This window comes from Excalfactoria chinensis, chromosome 9, assembly GCF_039878825.1.
Source record: "Excalfactoria chinensis isolate bCotChi1 chromosome 9, bCotChi1.hap2, whole genome shotgun sequence".
In the NCBI taxonomy this organism is placed as follows: domain Eukaryota; kingdom Metazoa; phylum Chordata; class Aves; order Galliformes; family Phasianidae; genus Excalfactoria; species Excalfactoria chinensis.
In genome coordinates this window covers 11,175,604-11,194,949 of record NC_092833.1, presented here as the reverse complement: position 1 = coordinate 11,194,949, position 19,346 = coordinate 11,175,604, and the positions used below count along the sequence as shown (strand labels likewise).

Sequence of the window (19,346 nt, the reverse complement as noted above, 5' to 3'; positions counted from 1 at the left end):
AATGTGAGACCCAGAACTGTATAGCTTAGCTTTCCCTGAAAGGCAGACAGAACTTGCTTGCATTGCTCGTTGGGAATATGTAGTCTATCCATTAGGGTTGATTCTCCAGCAATGACCACCACTGGATCTCATCTCCTACATTTTCTGTATTCTGTCTTGGCCGTGGGAAGATTGTGTGCGATGCAGAGTTGTGTGGAGCTGAGGTCGTTGACAAAGTCTGACATGGACAGAGAGCAGATGCCATGGAGAAGGAGCAGAAGTGCACGGGGCAGATTTGTGACCGTCCTTTGCCTTCATTCCTTGACCATTTCCTGCCTGGAATAAAAGCCTCAGGGCATGAACTCTGTAAATATTAACATTTAGTTTTATTCTCAGGATGAAGATTACACAGAACCATCCTTACATGTCATTAGATATTCTGCAGAATGTAGTATCAAAAAGAAATATATATATATAAAAATACCTTACCGTTATATGACATAGCCAAGAGTACAGTTCTTAACGTGTCTGTAAGTTAGACTTTCCTTAGGCCTTCTGCTCCTCTATATGCTCTAAAAATGGCTTTCTGGATGATAACAAAATGGCAGGGTGGCTGGTTCAATGTTGACTCATTTCTTGCATGGCAAAAACCAAAGGAGGAGAAGTCCAAAGGAGGCTAAAGGCACGCAGAAGGGACAGTGGGCAATTGCTGCATGTTGCTTCCAGCTATAGGAGGGCTTTGCTGTGAAACTTTATGTGAAACTTATGTGAAACTTTATGGAGTGTTGGATGGATTGGGGTGCGTCTGGGATGACCTGGACACCTGCAAAAGGCCAGGACAGCCATAAACAAACCATGGAAACCTTCAGTAACCTGTAGAGAATGATTGTTAAAACAATTAAAAGGGACTTGGTTTTTACAAGAATGAATGCTTTCCCACACAAGACCACCCAGGTCCGCATGGAAGAGGTTAAACACCAAGGAAAGGCAGCAGGCAGGTGCACCTATCCCATAGTCAAACCACATTAGTGTCCCAGTGATCCTTGCGCAGAGGAAGTGTTACACAGCATGGGGTTTCTGTGGCTTTCCCATGCTGTCCACAGCCTCTGTTGCTCCAGCAGTTACATCTCCTGATGGAAAAAGCTTGTCTGAGACAAGTGGGGACAAGTCCCTGTGCATGGCCCAAAGATCTGGTGGCAGGGAAGAATACCTTCTGTCACTATGCCTTTGTTGTGGCTTGGAGGGAGGCTCCTGGAGAAGGTGGGCGATGTTTGGAGCCTGGCAACATGAGCTAGCAATGCTGGATGAGACCTCACCCTTTATTCCCTTCCCCCAGCTCCCTAGCAAGCATTTCCTAAGAGTGAAAGCAAAGGGATGTGGGACCAAGTGAAAGGAATGAATGTGGTTGGCTGGCAAAGTCCCGAAGTGTGGCTGAGCATCATGGCTACTGCTTGCGAAAGACCGGAGTCTGGAGCATATTAAAGGACAAGAAAAAAAGGAAGCTGTGTCAGCAGGCAGTGCTTAGTCACTCATCTCTCCAGCTCAGGGTCCAGAAATGTCCACCTCTCTGAGGAGCCTGTGTTCTTCTCCACCCAGTCCACGTAGTTGGAGACTTTGGTGTACACACCATACACTTGTTTGCTGCCGCACTCCTCTGGACCACCCCACGAGACCAGCCCTTGGGCCACCCACCTCCGGGTTCCTGGGTCCTGAATGACAAAGGCTCCTCCGCTGTCTCCCAAACAAGTGTCCTTCCCACCTTCATAGTATCCGGCACAGAACATGTTCTCAGTCACGCTGTAGTTCCCCGAGCGGGACTCGTAGCTGGTCTTACACTCTGCATGAAGCACCACCGGGAGCTTGACGTATTGCAGGATGTCAGACAGTGTCCTCATGCCTGAGCTGATGATCTCATCCACGGTGATGTTGGGGTTAGAGATTCCCCAGCCGGCCACCAGTCCCAGTGTGTTGGGGTGAGGTCCTTCCAGCTCATGCTCAAACTGGGGCAGGCAGATGGGCATGACGTAGTTCCCCATGGCCACCTTTTCCTTCAGCTTGACCAGAGCGATGTCATGATTGTAGTTCTGGATGTCGAAATCCTCATGGAGGATGATCCTCTCCACCGTCCGGTTGACAGCCTCCAACTTGTTCCTCACGTCATGGAGGGCCAGGTAGACAGTGACGTGCTCCTTGGAAACAGGTATGACAGTCTTGTCCCGCCTCTGAGAACGGAGCACGTGAGCGGCTGTCAGCACCCAGGAGTCTGAGAGCAGGGCCCCGCTGCCAAACCACTTGTCGTTGGGCACTCGGGACATGTCCTCCACCACGATCAGGGCCTGCCAGGGAAAGAAGCCAGGCTCTGCATTTCGCCCACCGATGATGCGCTTGATGATCCCGGGCAGAGCACGAGTTGGCCGGCCACACACTGGGGACAGAATGGACAGGATTGTTAGTCCAAATGCTTATCTAGGGAACAAACCTAGGGATTTCCCCGTAGATTATGCCACATAGATGGTTATTTTCATAACCAAGTGTTTTCTTGAGTCTTTTCTTTCCATAGTGGAGAGCTGTCAGGAATGAGTCTCTGCAGGAGTCCATCCTATGTTCAGCCATGGGCAGTCAAGGCCCACTTAGCTATCCCAGAGCTGTATCAGAACTCCTGACACTGAAGTTAGGCATGGACCCATCAAAACAAATGAACCGGGATGGGACTTACAGCACTCTCAGTAGGATCAGGTCTTGGACTTGGTTTACGCTTGTGTGATTTGTGCTCCAAATGCAGACCATGGTGCTACCAGACTCCTTACAGAAAGGGAAGTGGCAGAATCCTTCTGCATGTCAAAGACCTGATGGATGCTATGATTTTTGCCAGGTGTCGGTTGCAGAGAAACCGGGCTGTAACTCTAAGAGTTGTTGTACAGTTTTGCTGTTAGGTGGGAAGAAGAGCTGGGTGATACTCCAGCCACAACTCCGCCCCATGCTCCTCTGCTGGGAGAGGAGGATGCTGAGCCTCACAGAAAGAGGGTCAGACCCCAGGGTGATGGGCTGAGGGTCAGGAGCTGGGGTGGGATCACCAGGAGCTGCTACTGTGGATTTGCTGTGGCTGCCGCTAGAAAAATGGCGACTGGAGAGAGTATGGGGAGTGCCTGCCTGTGCCTCGCTCTCCTGCCTTTCCCAGTGCTGCAGGGAATGGAAAACGTGTTCCTGCCTCCCCGCCCAGCCCAGCTGTTCTGCTGCACCCAAACTGACAACCATCCTGGGGAGATGATTTTAGAGGAAGCGCATCCAGCCAAATATTTATTCTATTAAATTACATATCAAAAACGCTGACCAGGCTGCAAATGCTCCCACTAATGGCAGAGGCAGGCATGCTGTGGCCTGGACGAGGAGCTTCTATTGATGGGGAGGTAGCGTGAGACACGAGGGAAGATCTGAGGAGCAGCTGGCCAGCTGCTGCCTGCGCTTCCCCATCTCAGGAGAGCGTCACCATCTCTCTGGGATTTTCCATTTTCCTGAAGCCTCTCTGACTTCTGTCACTAATCAGGAGGTCTGGAAATGGCCCACAAAAGCAGCTACGTCCCCAAAAGCTGTCCCCGTATGCTCCCAGCACAAATCATTTCAGGCTGAAACATCAAGGAGGGATGCAGACAGCAGCCGCTGAAACAAGAGCAGCCACAGCTTCATTCTCTGGAGAGCAGACACCCTATAAGACCTTCATGGGGCTGAGCCCCACCACTACGTCCTGCCCTACACCGCAGAGCCATCCCTGTGCATCCGACCGCAGCCCGCACCCAGGGCAGCTGCCAGCCCTGCCTGCAGCCAGCTGCAGCCAGCCCTTGTCCCAGGGACTTTTGTTTAATCCCGAGCGGGCGCCTGGCCTGGAAACTTGCTGGCTGCAAACATTTCTGCCACTACTCAAAAGCTCAGGGCTTTGAACCCTGCAAAGAGGCTGGGGTTTTTGACAGGAGATGTGCTAATTGCTCCTGCATGGAAACACACTGCTTATGGGAGCCAGTGGCACCAGGCAGGTGACGGTCTGTCCTTGGCTGGAGCTGCCTCTGGTGATGCTGGGGGCTAAATGCACCCCAAGTTGATGAGGGTGCTGATTCCCTGACCCCTGACACTATCACCCTCCTTGCCATAAGTTGCAGCGTTCAGATATGAACAGCCCATGACATTCATGACATTTGCCACTAGGGAGCTGTGTCCCTGCCCATGCCAGGGGCTGGAGTCAGGCAGGCAGCCCCCTCCCACACATCCTCACACCCTTCACCATGGACCCCCCATCCCCTGGTACCTGGTCGGCAGGACGGCAGCGCGGTGCCCAGCTCCTCGCTCCTCCAAACCCCTGATGCATCACACGTGTATGTGGCTGGAAGAGAGCAGGGCTTAGCTGGGCTGTGTTCCAGCACGGAGGGCTTTCTGCAGCAAGATGCAGCCCTGCCATTGAGATCCTCTGAACCCATTTCCCTTTCAAGCCTATTTCATTCCTCACTGGCAGCCCCGTCCCCATACCACCACCCCTGTGTCACTGCCTTGAGTCTATAGGACTGTGCCTTGTCTGGGAGCTGCTGTTAGCTCTGCTGGTGCCCATTACATTAATGCGTGCCGGATACGGGGACCAGATGCATGGAGCTATGAGCAGGGAGGCAAGAATGTGTGGAACTCCTTTGACTTTCCATGCTGAGGGAGGAGGAGAAGGAAAGAGGGCTGGGATGTACATGCAACCCCACTGCTGCCCAGGACTGGGTTTGAAGGGTGCAGAGAGCTGTGGTGCTGTGCAAAGCACCTCGTGATGCCTCTGTTTGTGGACCAAGGGGGTAAGCTGTCAACTCATTCTGCCATAATCTCAGTGTTCTTCTTTACTCTGTGCCCACCCATTCCACTCCCCCAGCTCACCGGTGCTGTTGGGGGCCATGTGGTAGTAGGGGTGCTGGCAGTGGTACTGGATGGCTGCACGGTACGTTGTGAGGTTGTTCCTGGAGAGGAAGGTGACAAAGCCGTGCTCCAGCTCTGGCGGCGCCTGGCAGTCAGCAACTGAAAGCCAACACAGAATCAGGGTTGAGCCCTGCATCCATTCATGGGCTTTGGCATGAGTGGTGATCCTACAGGGTAGAGTGGGGTTCCATATTGCCCCCTATCCCATTCTCTAGGGCAGTGTGAGGAGTGTAGCTCAGGTGGTGTATTGGTTTTTAATGTACAGATGGTAACAAATGTACAGAAGGTATAAGTGAATAAGTAAAGGAAAAACTCACCAATGGTGGTGCCTTGGCTGAAGAAGCTGGGGCAGTCCTCACTGGTGAGCAATCTCCAAGAGATACTGCTTCAGTGGGAGTCAGCCCTTAAATGAGGTCTCAGAGGGGATGGAGTCGAGCTCCACCCCTCCCGGGAGCACAGCTACATCACTCTCACCTGTGCTCCCACAGCTGACCCCATACTTGCCTCAGCTGATTAATCAGAGGTTCAGGCTGTGATTACCAATCTCCCATACAGGTGGCTTCCTAGCTTGGCTCTCATCCCTCCTGGGATGTTCTGAGTGCCTTCAGAGGGTAAGAAACATGCACAGGCAGGTGAGAGGTGTTGGGAGATGCTCTCGGAGTTTAACTCCACATCCCTTATGAATAGGTAGGAAGAAGCAGGCAGTGGTTCACCAAGAACCTCCTCTGAGCACCAGGCTTTGCTGGTAGCACAGCCCTGTCCCTCCTGCTCAGCAAGCAGTGCTGATGGGCACTGATGTCTCCAGCTGAGAATCCTTGGGTTTTGGCTCTTCTGCAATGACAGATGGAGAACATGGGAAGCATGGCCTGGCTGGGTCAGCAGACGAAGGGAAAGTCCAGCGTCATCATGCCTTGCCTGGCCTGTTCCCTCCTGTACAAGTCTTGTGCCACACACCCAGGTCTCATCCTGTCTGGGATGTGGAGGTCTGTGGAGCACTGTTAGGCTGAGAAGCTGAGCAGGTGTCATGGTTTTATGATTTTTGGTTACTGGTATTCCACATCATAACATCGTGTAGTGCACTGGGAGTCTGTGAAATCCCTATGCCAGTCATGGAACTGGGCCGAACCAGCCTGTAAAATGTTGACAGCAGGGAATGGGTGACTTTGTAGGAAGCAGATCCAATGGGCCAGGGGCACATGAGCTGTGTGTGCTTGTGTGCCCAAGGATAGGAAGGGAGCTACCAGGCCTGGCTCCTCCCAGCACGTTCCAGGATCATGGGGACACACACAAGACAAGTCACCTGCATGTGTGAGAATCACCTGGTTCAAGGCACAGTGCTGTGGTTCCCTGTTTGCCAGTGTGCCTTCCACCCCCACTGCTTCCCTCTGTACCCAGGAGCACAGATTTGTGGGGCCTTTATAAGGTACTGCGGGATGCTGGGGCTTGCAGCAAGGGGGAAATAGGTGTTAGAGGACCCATCTGGATGGCATGTCTGCTCTGGGACTGTCTGTGACTCTAGGTCTGTGCCCCCTGACCCACAAAACCCCTTCTCTGCCTGCATGTCCCATGTGTCGGGGGCAATTCTGATGCATGAAGGATGGGCTCTTGCACAGCAAGGCTGCCCAACAGTGTCCTGTGTCCTACCCAAAGGGACAGGGGAGGGAGTTTATACCTTGAGGATTCACAGATTTTCACATTAGGAGAGGGGGCACTGAGTGCACTCCCCATGTCTCAGCCTTGAGTCCCCCTCCCAGCACCCCCAAAACCTCCGGAAGCTCTGGGTGCTCTTGGGGACACGGATGAGGCAGACATCAGGAGCATCCCCTGCACCAGTGCCTGGGTTCAGTGCCCGCATACAACCTCCCAGGGCTGCTGGTACCAACCCACTGTCTCTTGCCTGAGGGAGAGCTGAAAGGATGCTCGGAGAGAGGAGAGGAAGGAGTGTTTCTTATTTGTGACACTTGGCCTGGGAGGAAGGGAAGCGGGAGGTTAAATCCAAACAAACCAACCATGTGCTGGGCCAGCGCTCCTTACACAACCACCAGCATGGAGGGGAGCAAAGCAGGGCTGAGGCATCCGAGGGACTGGAGGATGAGCTGGGAGCCTGGGGCTGCTCAGGTACCTTCCCAAGGGGTGAGTGATTGGGGACTTGTCTCCAAATTTCCCTTCTGGAGGTGAAGTTAAGGAAGTGTAGTGTACAGAGGGGGTTAGGAGTGCCATGCTGGTTAGACAAGCCATGGAGGTAGAACTGGCAGCACGGAGCAGAGCGGGGCGCAGAGGCAGGCTGCCTGTCCTGGTGGCCTGGCCAGCACCAGCCTCACACGACCACATGCTCCGAGCCGGCTCTTCTGTCTGTCTGGTTGTCGGCTCTGTCTGCAGCTGCACCGAAAGCAGAAGGGAAGGAGGAGAGCAGAGAAAGAAAGCTCCATTAGTAGCTGAGCAGACAGGCATGCAGGAAACACAGCCCCCAAAACACCAGAAATCCATAAAGAAATCCACCAGAAATGCCCCCAGTGGGGATCCCAATGGAGAACCCAATGGAGACCCCCGTGAGAATTCCAAAGGGGAACTTAGTGTGGATCTAATGGGAACCCACTTTGCTCCTGGGGGCAGTGGCAGGGGCAGTGGGAAACCATCACAGAGCCGGGCTGGGCTGTGGAGCTGGATGTGATCCACCTTGGCTGGGAAGGTTGCTATTTTCTGCATTGCTTTCTAAATGATTTTGTGCCTCTCCCAGACATTCGGGGGAGGTGCGAGGCACAGCAGACTGAAGGTCTGGATTGTCCATTTAGGGGCTTCTTGGCTTTCCAAGGATAGCTGCGGAGATTTAGCGCAGTGATTTATCTCACACAGGAAGGGACCGGTTCCAGCCTAACAATGCAGGTAATCATTTCAATTTTCTCCCAAATTAACGCTTTTCTTGTTAAAGGATCTATTATTTTTTTTCCTAGTCAGTGCCAGTTTTTATCTGATCTCTGTCCAAACCGGATTAAATTAATGGGAAACTGGTGAGAGTGTCCCTGGTGGGGCAGAGACATCGCTGACCCCACGCTCTGTAAGAAGCCCTTTCAGATATGAATCTGTTCAGCAGGTCTGACAGCCTCCTATTTTCCATTAGAAACTCCAGGAATGTACTTCTAAAGTAGGATCCACAACGTCATTGAAATAACAAGGGATCTGTGTAGAAGTGGAGGACTTGAATCTCACATTCCCCGAAAGTTCTGGAAGGTGTTGGGACCTTCCCTGGGTGTGTTTGTTACTTTTCTCTCCTGTGGGCCAGCCCTGAAGCAGATGAAGTGCCTCACAGTGGGGCTGAGGGGCAGCAGTGTGTTGGGGAAAGGAAAGAGATGCTGTCAGGTGCATGAGCAGCACAGCTCCCTGCCCTGAGATGAGAGAAGAGCTGGGTTAGATGGAAGAAAAGAAGATGCAAATCATCACTCATCCTTTCAGGTGGTCCTCTCTAATACACAGGGTCTCTGAAGTCCCCATTTGGAACTAAATTTGGCCCACGACCCAGATTATCTCAGACTGTCTCAGACTGATCAATCCCATCTCACACAGGGACCCACCACCTCCCTCCCTCCGGCAGCAACTATTCATGAAGAGGCATCCCAAGCAAGTCTGATGTGATCCGTGCACAGGTTTTGCAGTTAAACAAGTGCTGAGGAAGCTTGCAGGTGTTTGCTGGACAGGAAGTAGCCGTCCCATCTCACCCAGCCTTTTCTCACAGGATTCAGCCCCAAATTTGCCATCCAGCAAACTGCAGCAGAACCATCTCAGTGCTCTGCTTGCTCAAGACCCAAGAGCCAGGCTTGCTCTTTCCTTGACAGGGAAACAGTGAAGCTGGTCACAAATCAACTTATGAGTAATCTAAGGGAAAGCACAAACCTCCTGCCTGTGGCATTTGGACCAAGCCCCATTGTGCTAGCCAAAAAAGCTTTGCAGTTACGTAGCCTCTCTGGCTGGGACTGAGTGAAGAGCTCTGCTCTGGCAGGGCAGCTCCATTCAGCATGAAGTTTCAGCAGGAAAAGCACGTGGATGGGGTGTGTGTGTGTGGGGTTTCCTTACTTTTGCAGATGGGGATCTTGTTGCTCCACGTTCCATCCTTCAGACACTCGATCTGAAAGGAGTCGCTTTCCAGGTTATCCTGTGCAGCAGAAGACAGCAATAATAATAATAATAATAATCATCATCATCCCATGAAATAACGCATGAGACAAGGAAATGCCTCTCTCTATAAAAATCCAAATTCTTGGTGATATAGTCAAGATATATCCAGACCCTCCTGGAAGGGGACTTTTCTAGCTAAAAATGACTGGAGGAAGCCAGCTTCCTTTCCCACCCAGCTCCACACCACCACCCTGTACCTTCAGCACTTTGTAGCCAGTGTTGCAGCTGACGACAACCTGGTCTTTGAAGGTGTACTTGGCTTGGGAAGGCTCGATTTTCCCATTGATTGGGGGTTGCACCAGTGGACAGGGGTTTCCTTTGAATAAAGAGCAAAGTTAGCAGAAAGAGTTAGCTGAGTAAGGGGAGCAAATGGACCAGCCCCACCATCCAGCCCCCTTGGCTGTGTCTGAGCATCCTGCCCTGCTTTTCAATGTGGTCTTATTTTCAGGGACCATCTGGGTAGGAAAAAAAGTACTCTTTGAAGGGAGGGTTCCTTGTTATTTCATTTCTCTCCTGTGATTTCCCTTTCCAGGAAGAGGATAATGGACCGCAAACTCATGGTTTCTACCTGCAAAGTGCCCATTACCCAAGCCCAGCAAACAGAGGAAAGCAGCAAGAGTTACCAATTGCTGTATATGACAACTTCCAGCCCCTGTTCTCCCCTGAGTTGTCACTGTGGAAGAGGATCTGCACGCTGTTGGTTTGGGTTTCAATGCGTCCTGGGGACTTCTCTCCACAGAAAGGGCCAAACTCCCTCTGGCCAGCTTTGATCTGCCAAGAGAAAGAAGAGTGGGTGGCATGAGGGGCTTTCATCCCATCAGACCATCAGATTTGATCTCATCTCCAATGGGTTCCACTGAACATGAGACTCTTATTGGCTTCATCATTCCTATTTAGACAGGGACAATATTGGTACCATCACTGACCCAGGGTATGACAGGAGGGCAAGGGGAGGGCACAGAGCCTGGCTCACCTTGATGTAGTCATAGGGACAGGTCACCTCCGGGTGGTCTTCCACATCAAAGCTATCCTCAAAGCTGAGGGTGATGAAGAAGCCATCCTCTAGCTCAATGCGGTACAGGCAGTCTGAGCTCTTGGGGTAAGGACCGGGGAAGTCAGCACTGGTGACCACTCCACTTCTCTGGGTGTAGAGGTTGTCACTGCACTCCACTGCAACACAGACACAACTCTGTCAACAAACCATCAGCCACTCCAACCCTGTCCATGCTGAGGATGGATGACAGTCAGCCCTTCAACTGCCCTTCATTCCACCCAACACTGCATGCATCTGGCTCTCTGCCTGCTCAGCCCATTAGCAGCATGGAGCAGGGATTGTGGTCTTCCATATGGGTCATAGAATAGCAGAATGATACAATCATTTAGGTTGGAAAATACCACTAAGATCATCTAGTCCAACCTCAACCCATCCCCGCCATGCCCACTGACCACATCCCTCAGTGCTATGTTTCTATGGTTCTTGAATACCTCCAGGGATGGTGATTCCACCACCTCCCTGGGCAGCCTGTGCCACTGCATCAACACTCTTTCTGGAAAGAGATTTTTCCTAATATCCATCCCAAACCTCCCCTGGACCCTATGCCCATGCTGTGCTGGGGCAGTACCTTTGCAGGTCCTGTTGTCAGAGTGCAGGATGTAGCCGAAGCGGCAGGAGCAGTAGTACCCACCGATGTAGTTGTGGCAGTAATGGTCACACGCCAACTCCTCATCACTTTTCTCCACGCACTCATCCACATCTGGGTTGGGTGGTAGGGAGACAGCAAGGAAAGGAGATCACCCTGCAGCCCTCACATACCAACTGCATCCTGAAGTTTAAACATCCCTTACCCACAGCCGTGTAATGTGCGTCGAATCCAGTGAAGCGCTCCTCGTTGGAGAAGTCGGACCTGAAGGTGAGTCCCATATAGGGCCCTGGGGATAGGATGACTTGCTGCCCGGGAGCCTGCTCGGTGTCTGTCGTCTCCCTGCCACAGAAGGTTGCCAGTTCCTGGTCCTCTGCTTCTATCTGGGGCAGAAGGGCTGGGTTAGTGTGCTCACATGAAAGGCACAGGGAATATGTCCCTGGCGCTGGCCACCTCTCCCCATTCTCTGTATCTTCAAGACTGTAGAGACTGCAGTATATGAGGTCAGGCTGCACTCACTCTGGCTCTCAGCAATTATTGCAGTAAAGCAATTAAAAGGTTTCTGAGAAAGTGGAGGTCTCCCAATTATTCCAACCTCTGAAGCAGATGCAGCAACATGCATACAGAGAATGAGGGAGGAGGATGCCTAGGAGAAGATGAGGATGTGGGCATGTATCAGGGAAAAGAGAGTGTGAAAATCACTTTCTTCCCCTTCCCAAGAACCAACCTTTATTGCAGCACCTGTGTGAGGGCTGGGAGGTGCTGGGACCCCCAAGCAGACCCCAGCCCCATGTTCAGTGATGTCCCCACCACCCAGGGTGCATGTGCTGTGGTCCAGATGGCTGCAGGAGGGGACCAAGGGGCCAGTATGCCTACCATCATCACAACGTGCTCACTCCCTGCATTCCTTTACAGTCGCACCCATGCCTTGTAGCGCAGCAATCTTTGTGGAAAACCCTTCTATTTTCCCCAGAAGCCCCATCCTTTCCTTCCCCCTAACCATTTCCCAAGGACCATTTCAGTCCTGACTCCATCTCCTCCTCCCGCAGACCAACTCCTGCTCCCTGTCCCTGTTCCCAGCGCCCCAAGAGACCTGAGTATGAATAACCCTTCTGCAGAGGAATGCGAGCCCCTCTGCACCATGCCAGCTCACTGTGCTTGTGCCAAGCACATGCTATTGGGGCGGTGATGAAGCGTGCAGCCTGGGGACCCGTGGGCACACTGCGATGTCACCCCCCCATCGCATGGCCCTGGAGAGGTAGGATTCACCTGCGGCTGTCCCAAACCCTCAGGATGACCCAGTATGGGGCAAAAAGGGAAATTTCCCAGGGAGGAAACACATTCACACCAGGGAAAGACAACATGGAAATGGCAGCTCAGCGTGCCTTGACATTGCCTCCAGATATTTTCCATCCTCTCATATGAGCCAGAGCTGGCCAGAAAAGAGAGAGACTTTCCGATGATAAATTTTGAGAATTTGGAGAAAAAGCATGTGTCCGTGTTGGGACAAAACCCCACTTGAACGTTGTGTGTGTGAAATAGTTGAGAAAAAAAAAATAATAAAAAAAAGGAAAACAAGTAATTTGGGGTCCATCTGTTTTCAATTGCTTTGAAATCTACTGTGGTGCTTCAGAATCCCAAATAAAGGGTGTTTTGAAACGAAACATCACTGTGGACTGAAAAATAGGAGCGCTGTCTCCAATAGGAAGCAAACCCCGCTCTGCGGATGCTGCAAAAAGCGGCCCTGTCCCCAAAGCCTGCTGCAGTGCCTTATTGCAGAGCCGCTTTGCCTGGAGCAGAGCTGACAGGGGCAACTGCTTCCAGCCGGCTCCTCATCACCTCCATAGGGACATGTGGGGAAATGCCCCCCATGTCCCCACCCGCGGGCTCTCCCAATGCGGGGCCTCGCTGGAGGTATCTGCATCCCCTTATCAGTGACGGGTCCCATGCCCCAGGACACAGCGAGAAGGGGCGGCCCTCCAGCAGTAAACTAAACAGAGGGGTCATCCCCCCTGGTTAATAGTTGCTGCTTCTGCTGAGGACTGTATACTTTTTCGTAGATCATTTACATCCCGCGAGCAGCCTGGTAATTAAATCCCGGTTGTTTGTTTGGAGTTTCTCCCTCTTGGGTCACGATGTCGACGTTTTCACTAGAGAAGATGTGTCCCCGAGGGAAATATCAATTGCTGAGGAGAAATTCCCTATAAAAATACGCTGAAAGAAGCCTGCTTTGAAAAATAAAATACGGTGACACTTAAGTTTCCCTGCGGCACTGCCTCCCATCAGCCTTGCTGTCACTGCTCCCCTTGATATGGTGCCTGTCCCCACGGATAGAGGAGTCCCCACCCCGTCTGTGGCTCTGTCCCCATGGGCTCTGAATGGAGCTGGCAGTAGGACGCTGACCCAACACACAGTAACCCTGGCTGTGCCCCGTGCAGTACGGTTTGGGGCACCAGGCGTTGACCAAAGAAGAGTAACGATGGCCCAGAGCTGCCTCCTGCAGTGGGTGGGTGAACAAAGCGTTCCCAGCACCGTGGGGAATGTGGTTCAATGTTTGCCACTGGAAAAGAGCACGGAGCCATCAGTACGGAAACACGGCCGCCAGCCCCCAGCCCTCCAGGAATGTGCTAATTGGAGCAATGAGGGCAAAGCGTTCTGCTGGTAATATATATCCATGGCTCATTAGGCCGAGGAATTGCAGTGCTGGGCTGAAGACACTGGGAATATGACATAGGGAGGAGATGCTCGGAGGCAGGGAAGGGCATGGAAGGGCCCCTGCAGAGCCGCCTTGCAGCCAGAGCCCATGAAAGGAGGCAACACCCAGGTTTTGTGCAGGATGACTGATGTTGTGCTGTAGTGCCCAGGATGGGGAATGCAGAAAGTGCTCGGGTGTGTGCAAGAACAGCGTGCAGGGAGCAGAGTGACTGCTGCTATTCACTCATCTCCTTACCGGCCTGCTATCCTTTGCAATCCCTGGTTGCACAAACAAGCCCCCTGCCCTGCGAGCATTTCTCTGGCAGCCACGTTCTTTTCATATATATACATACCCACAAGCACATGTATGTGTGTATGTATATATATCAACAGCTATTGTTTTAATTAGCCATTGTTTCAGGGCTCTGGAAACTGTTCCCTTCTGAAGACCACCCCAGAGGCAGGGATCTGTGCATGCCTGCAGCTTGGCGCACCCCAGGATGGCTTTCTGCACCACTGAGAGCTGGGGTGCCAAGGCAGTGGGGGAGCTGATGGGGGCAATGACCACTGCATGGCACTGGACTGGGCCCCTGCCTTGTGCTGGGGCAGCTCAGCCCCTGTGTTTGACTTCTGTCTTATGGTGGAGAAGATGATGGAGATCCTGATGCACAGCGCATTGAAGTTATACACTGGAACAGGCTGCCCAGGGCACCATACCCAGAGGTGTACAGGTACTGTAGAGACATGGCACTGAGGTATGTGGTTATGGGCATGGTGGGGATATGTTGGGGTTGCACTTGGTGATCTTAGAGGTCTTTTCCAACCCTAACGATTCTGTGGCTTTATGAGCCACTTTGCTGGGGCTGACGGAGTATTTCAGAGACGCATCTATTTGTGTTGGGTCTGTAATTGTATTCAATAGGCACACAATGCTGGCTTCTGACAAAGGGAGGGCTGGTGATGTTTTTGCATCTCGCACTGATGCAGGGAAAGAACGTGCAGCCCCAAGGAGGAAAAGGGACTTGGAATTGTTTGCTGCTCTCCTTTTGTTTTCTACACTGCTGCTTTAACAGCGTAAAAATCGCACTGCTCCGCAGCGGAGCAGCTTATGGATCACCTGTAATCCATCCAGACGGATGTTTCTGAGTGCTTTCAGCACTTTTCATCTGTAATTCTCCGTGAGCTGAGCTACAGCCCAGAGCAAATTTATACAGCTGAGATCTAAATCCCCGTGAAAAATGCCGCCTTCTTATGGAAATCCAGCGGCAGGGAAAGCTGTGATGCCAAGTTGGCACCATGGCCAAATAACAGGGAGCCTTTTGAAAAAGGAAAAATGAGCAGGGGGTGAAAGGTGGGAGGAGGAGTAAAAGCTTAGAATGGGGAAAGTTTCCAAGAAATCCACTCCTTGAGCTTACTGGATTTTTAGAGCAATATATCTCTATATATGTCCCTAGCCCTTGCGCTTGGAGAAGATCCAGGAGAAGCAGAAAGAACTAATCAAACTTCAATGAGAGCTGTTAGTAGCAGAATGAGTGCCAGCACAAAGGGGAAATTAAAGCAGCAAACACATCCAAGAGGGAAAAAAAAATGCAAATGTTTGCTTTGTCTTAAGGCAAGTATAAAATAATAATTGCAAGTAGCTGGCACCTAGGGCTGAGTGCTTCCAGACCCCGTGCAACCTACACCTGCCTCTGTGCAGAGGGGCAGGGTAAGGTGTGTACTGGGCAACAGTTAAGGCACACTCAGCCCTAAAATGCAGGAAGCACCTGCTTGCTGCAGCTGGCCTTCCAGAAAGCACCACACCTGGCCAAATTCAAAGACACTGAGAACCCACCTTTGTCTCGGAGATGCAGAGCCCAGTTAGGAGAGGTACCCACTGCTTGTAGGAGGGATGCTCTACAGACCCTCACTTGCAGCCTTAAGTTCAGATCTAATCTTTATTTTTTATTTCCTTGGCTGTTCCAAGAGCCTGCAAGCTGTGGTTGAGGTCCAGGTTGGCTGCAAGAAGCACCCACAGCCATGGCATGGTCAAGAGTGCCCAGTTTGGACACGTACTTGACATCAGAGGAGCACAGGCTGGGGGTTTTTCCATTTCATCAGCACATAAGTGTCAGAATCCCACCAGGTTCAATGAGAACTATGGAACTATGTCCCTGGATGGTTTTAGAAATCTGGTCCTTTGTGTCTGAGCTCTGACTCTGCTGTCCCACCCACTGGTTGGCTCAGTGCATGTTGTCAGCTTATTCTGCTCAGTTCCTCTGCCTAATACATGGGGGAAAATACCTTGTCCCCACCATTCCAAGCACCACCCACTCCCAGCTGGCCATAAACATTGCCTATCTGCTCCTCCATGCATCCACCGATACCACAGCTCACCTTCACGTAATCATATTCACAGAGGTAGGATGACTCCAAGTCAAAATGCATGAAGTACAGCTTGATTTTAAATCCCTCAGGCACAGAGATGTTCCACGTCACTTCCGAGTCGCTGGGATAGGAATCGGGGAAGTTTGGAGAGCGGATCTCCCCAAACATGTCAGTCAGCTCAACAGCACCCACCACTCCGAGCAGCCAGGCACACACAGACCATGCCAGGGGGTACCTGGAAAGCAAACAAGGAAACCCAATGAAACCTTGGCCATGCCAAAGCTCATCAGGAGCTCCGTCTGGTCTTCGGAATGGGCTGTGTAAGGCTCCACTGGAATGGAGCAGGAATGCCCCTTTGCAAAGTGGGTGATGGAGGTGGTGCGTGAGATCCCAAGGCGCCACCATAGCTGTAGGTACCACCAGGAGCTCCATGCTTTTCCCTTCTGGCAGCTGTAGTTACCAGCTTTACATCTCCCAACTAATGGCATGCGGATGGGGAAATCCTCATTGAGTAGAAGAACAAACATTAGGGTGCTTAATAAAATAATGATGCTTTTTGAATCAGTTTAATGAAAGCATCATGGCAATAACTACTGAGTACTGTTATTGCCGCTTAGCCTCACCCTGCCAAATTGGGATCATTGACTCAACAAACAACACACTTCTTTGCAGCTGTGCAAGTATGGACCACAGCCCCAGCAGCATAACACAGTATACTGTTCCTCAATATATTCCTCTCTTCTCTTCTCTCTTCTCTTCTCTTCTCTTCTCTTCTCTTCTCTTCTCTTCTCTTCTCTTCTCTTCTCTTCTCTTCTCTTCTCTTCTCTTCTCTTCTCTTCTCTTCTCTTCTCTTCTCTTCTCTTCTCTTCTCTTCTCTTCTCTTCTCTTCTCTTCTCTTCTCTTCTCTTCTCTCTTTCCATAGAGATCTTTTGTTATCAAGCTTGGATTTAAAAAAAAAGTCTGATCCAGAAGAATTTATCCCAGTTACCAACTGCCTGTGCCTAAGGATAGCACAGAGGATGAAGAGGACAGGTCAACCCCCTGTACACAGGCCTTCAGATTCAAGCAAGAATGTGAACATAGTCAGAGCAGTCCTCTGTGCAGAGTCAGTAAATCCCTTCCCGTGCTGGTGTGCAAACTGCAAAGCCCATGCCATTGCGTGGGGACCCAGATGGATGAGAGACCATCACCTCTTTATGTCCAGTGGAGCACACAGTGGAAACGTGCAGGAAATTAGAGCCATTTGAGAAATTTTCCACTTTCCAAAATAGGTAGGAAGGCCTGGCAGAGGCTTGTAGGTGTGTACTACATTTTCTGGAACTACCCACACGTGCATGCACACACGGTTTGAAAATCAGGGCTTGATTTAGGTATGCCAATGAGGAAATTGAAGTACTATAACTGGCTTATTTTTAACCTATGTTCTTTCAAAACCAGGGCAGTGGTTTTCTGGGGCTCATCCATGTAGTGCCATCACTTTCCTGGGTTGCTGGGTACAAAGCAAAGTCAATGCGCTCTGAGAAATCTGCTTTGATTTTTCTTTCGAGCGGACTGAGGCTGAACATGCCTTTCTCTGACAGCTCGTCCGAAACCACAAAAATGCACGAGAGGAAAATGTGTTTCTCTCCTGCTCGGAGTGCGTGCACGGGGGCTGGATACACGGCGGGCGCAAACGGGCATCACCCCCTCGACTTGAACGCGAGCTTCCCTTTAACGGGGCAGCTCAGCCGAGCTCAGGCTCCGTCCCCGTGCTAGAAGCCGTACCCCACTCGGGGTGAGTCTCCGCGCCCCACAGCCCCCGCCCGACCGCGGCGGTGCGGCCCCGTGTCCCGTCCGCCCGGGGAAGCGGTTCCGCGCTCCGCGGAGGGCAGCGCTGCTCCCGGCGGCACTCACCTCATCCTGCCGCTGGGTGAGCACCCGCTGCGGGCTGGGCGGCGGGGACGGCTCCTTCCCCGCGCTCCGCTGTCCGCCTTATCGTTGTCCGGAGGATTGTGAGCGTGTGCGCGTCTATGTGTGTGTGTCTGGGGTTGTCTGGCATTTTCCATGCAGGTCACGCCTTCCCCTGCCTGCAACCGTTCCCCACATCCCTGCACGCACACACGGACCTGCCTGCACTGAAGCCGTCCTCTCTCCTCTCCTCTCCTCTCCTCTCCTCTCCTCTCCTCTCCTCTCCTCTCCTCTCCTCTCCTCTCCTCTCCTCTCCTCTCCTCTCCTCTCCTCTCCTCTCCTCTCCTCTCCTCTCCTCTCCTCTCCTCTCCTCTCCTCTCCTCTCCTCTCCTCTCCTCTCCCTTTCTCTCCTTTTTTTCCTCTCTCCTCCTCTCCCCTTCTCCTGAAGTTTTTGTCTTCTCCAGTCTCCAGAGTTGTGTGTGTGTGTGTGTGTGTGTGCTCATGCACATTGTGTGTTGTTTTTTTACTCTCTCGTTCCTCTTTCAGGCTGCCTTGCCAGATGGCAAAAAATTTGCCTCTCAATAGCGATGGAGCCTCCAGCAAAAACAGAAGGCAAGAACGTGTGAAAAATAAAAAAACAAAAACCTGCGCAGAGCTGAAGGGCTGTGAGGATGGAGCTGCAGCAGGGATCCGCGCTCAGGACCCCATTTCAGCTGCTCTGCTTTGGACCGCAGTCTGGCTTCCAGGAAACTTTCTGTTTGCAGCAGTTAGAGTCAAAGCTGGGAGCTCAGAGCTTGGATTTGCAGTTCCTGCAAAGCTCGGGGATTGCTGGGGTCAGCACTTGGTCCCCGGGCTAAAGAGCAGTGTCGGATGTGGACTCTGCTCAGGGCAATAACTTTGCACTCTGGAGCTGTAGGCTTGGAACCCGGCTCTGCGCTGCAAGGCAAAGACCTGCACGCTCCCACCAAGAAACAGGAGTTTCTCTTCCATTCTCTGCACCAGGATCCCCAACCCCTTGTCCAGGAACGACACGCTTCAGGACATAAGGAGCCAAACTTGAAGAGCGGTTGAAGCTGTTGACCAACTTCAGCTTGAGCTGGTTAACATAAACCCCACAGACATCCCCTGGCAAGCACGGGTACATACACAGCTCATTACAACGCACACACAAACAAGAGGCTGAAGGAAAGAGCTGGGGGCACCACTCTGCCACCTCCCAGCCCTCCCAGTCTCTGCCATTACAAACACAATAGAAATTCCAGCCCCCAGCCCTGCAACCCCTCCAGCAATGGCAAGCTGAGAGAGAAGAGGTCCAGGGGGGAAATAGAGAGGTTTTCCATTTCTTGCCTTTGTGCTCTTGGGGCTGACAGTTCCTTGGCTTTCGGTGCAGGAAACACTTCTCTTGCTCTTGTGGGTCACTGCTTCAGCACTGGGTGCTAAGGAGACTCAGTTGAGTAAAATAGAAAGGTATGAAAACAGAAAAGCACTCAAAAAAATAGCAGAGAGCTCTGGGAAAAGCAGAGAGCACAGCCTGCCATTATTTGTGTCTCTATTTGGGAAGTTCTAACAGCTCATCGCTGTACAAACACCAGCTCTCACTCAAGTTAACACACCCAGGCAAGCTGATCAAACTAATTAATAGCTCTGCAATGTGTCAAGTGCAGGGCTTTA

The 19,346-nt window shown here is 51.9% G+C and overlaps 1 protein-coding gene across 2 annotated transcripts; it reads right to left on the bottom strand.

Moving 5' to 3' along the window:
* Nucleotides 1-348: 348 nt before the first annotated feature.
* MASP1 (MBL associated serine protease 1) lies at nucleotides 349-17,965 on the bottom strand. 2 transcript variants are annotated; one of them, XM_072344342.1, is made up of 11 exons: nucleotides 17,682-17,931; nucleotides 15,798-16,023; nucleotides 10,933-11,110; nucleotides 10,710-10,841; nucleotides 10,061-10,257; nucleotides 9,711-9,858; nucleotides 9,285-9,403; nucleotides 8,986-9,064; nucleotides 4,879-5,016; nucleotides 4,277-4,351; nucleotides 349-2,404 (listed from the first exon to the last, which is right to left on the bottom strand). In XM_072344342.1, exons 1-11 carry the CDS (start codon nucleotides 17,831-17,833, stop codon nucleotides 1,509-1,511), a joined length of 2,340 nt encoding a protein of 779 aa, XP_072200443.1. In that variant the 5' UTR covers nucleotides 17,834-17,931; the 3' UTR covers nucleotides 349-1,508. The 2 variants fall into 2 exon arrangements, with proteins under 2 accessions (XP_072200443.1, XP_072200444.1); XM_072344343.1 differs by lacking the exons at nucleotides 349-2,404; nucleotides 4,277-4,351; nucleotides 4,879-5,016 and adding an exon at nucleotides 6,845-7,296 and having other exon boundaries at nucleotides 17,682-17,965.
* Nucleotides 17,966-19,346: the final 1,381 nt, after the last annotated feature.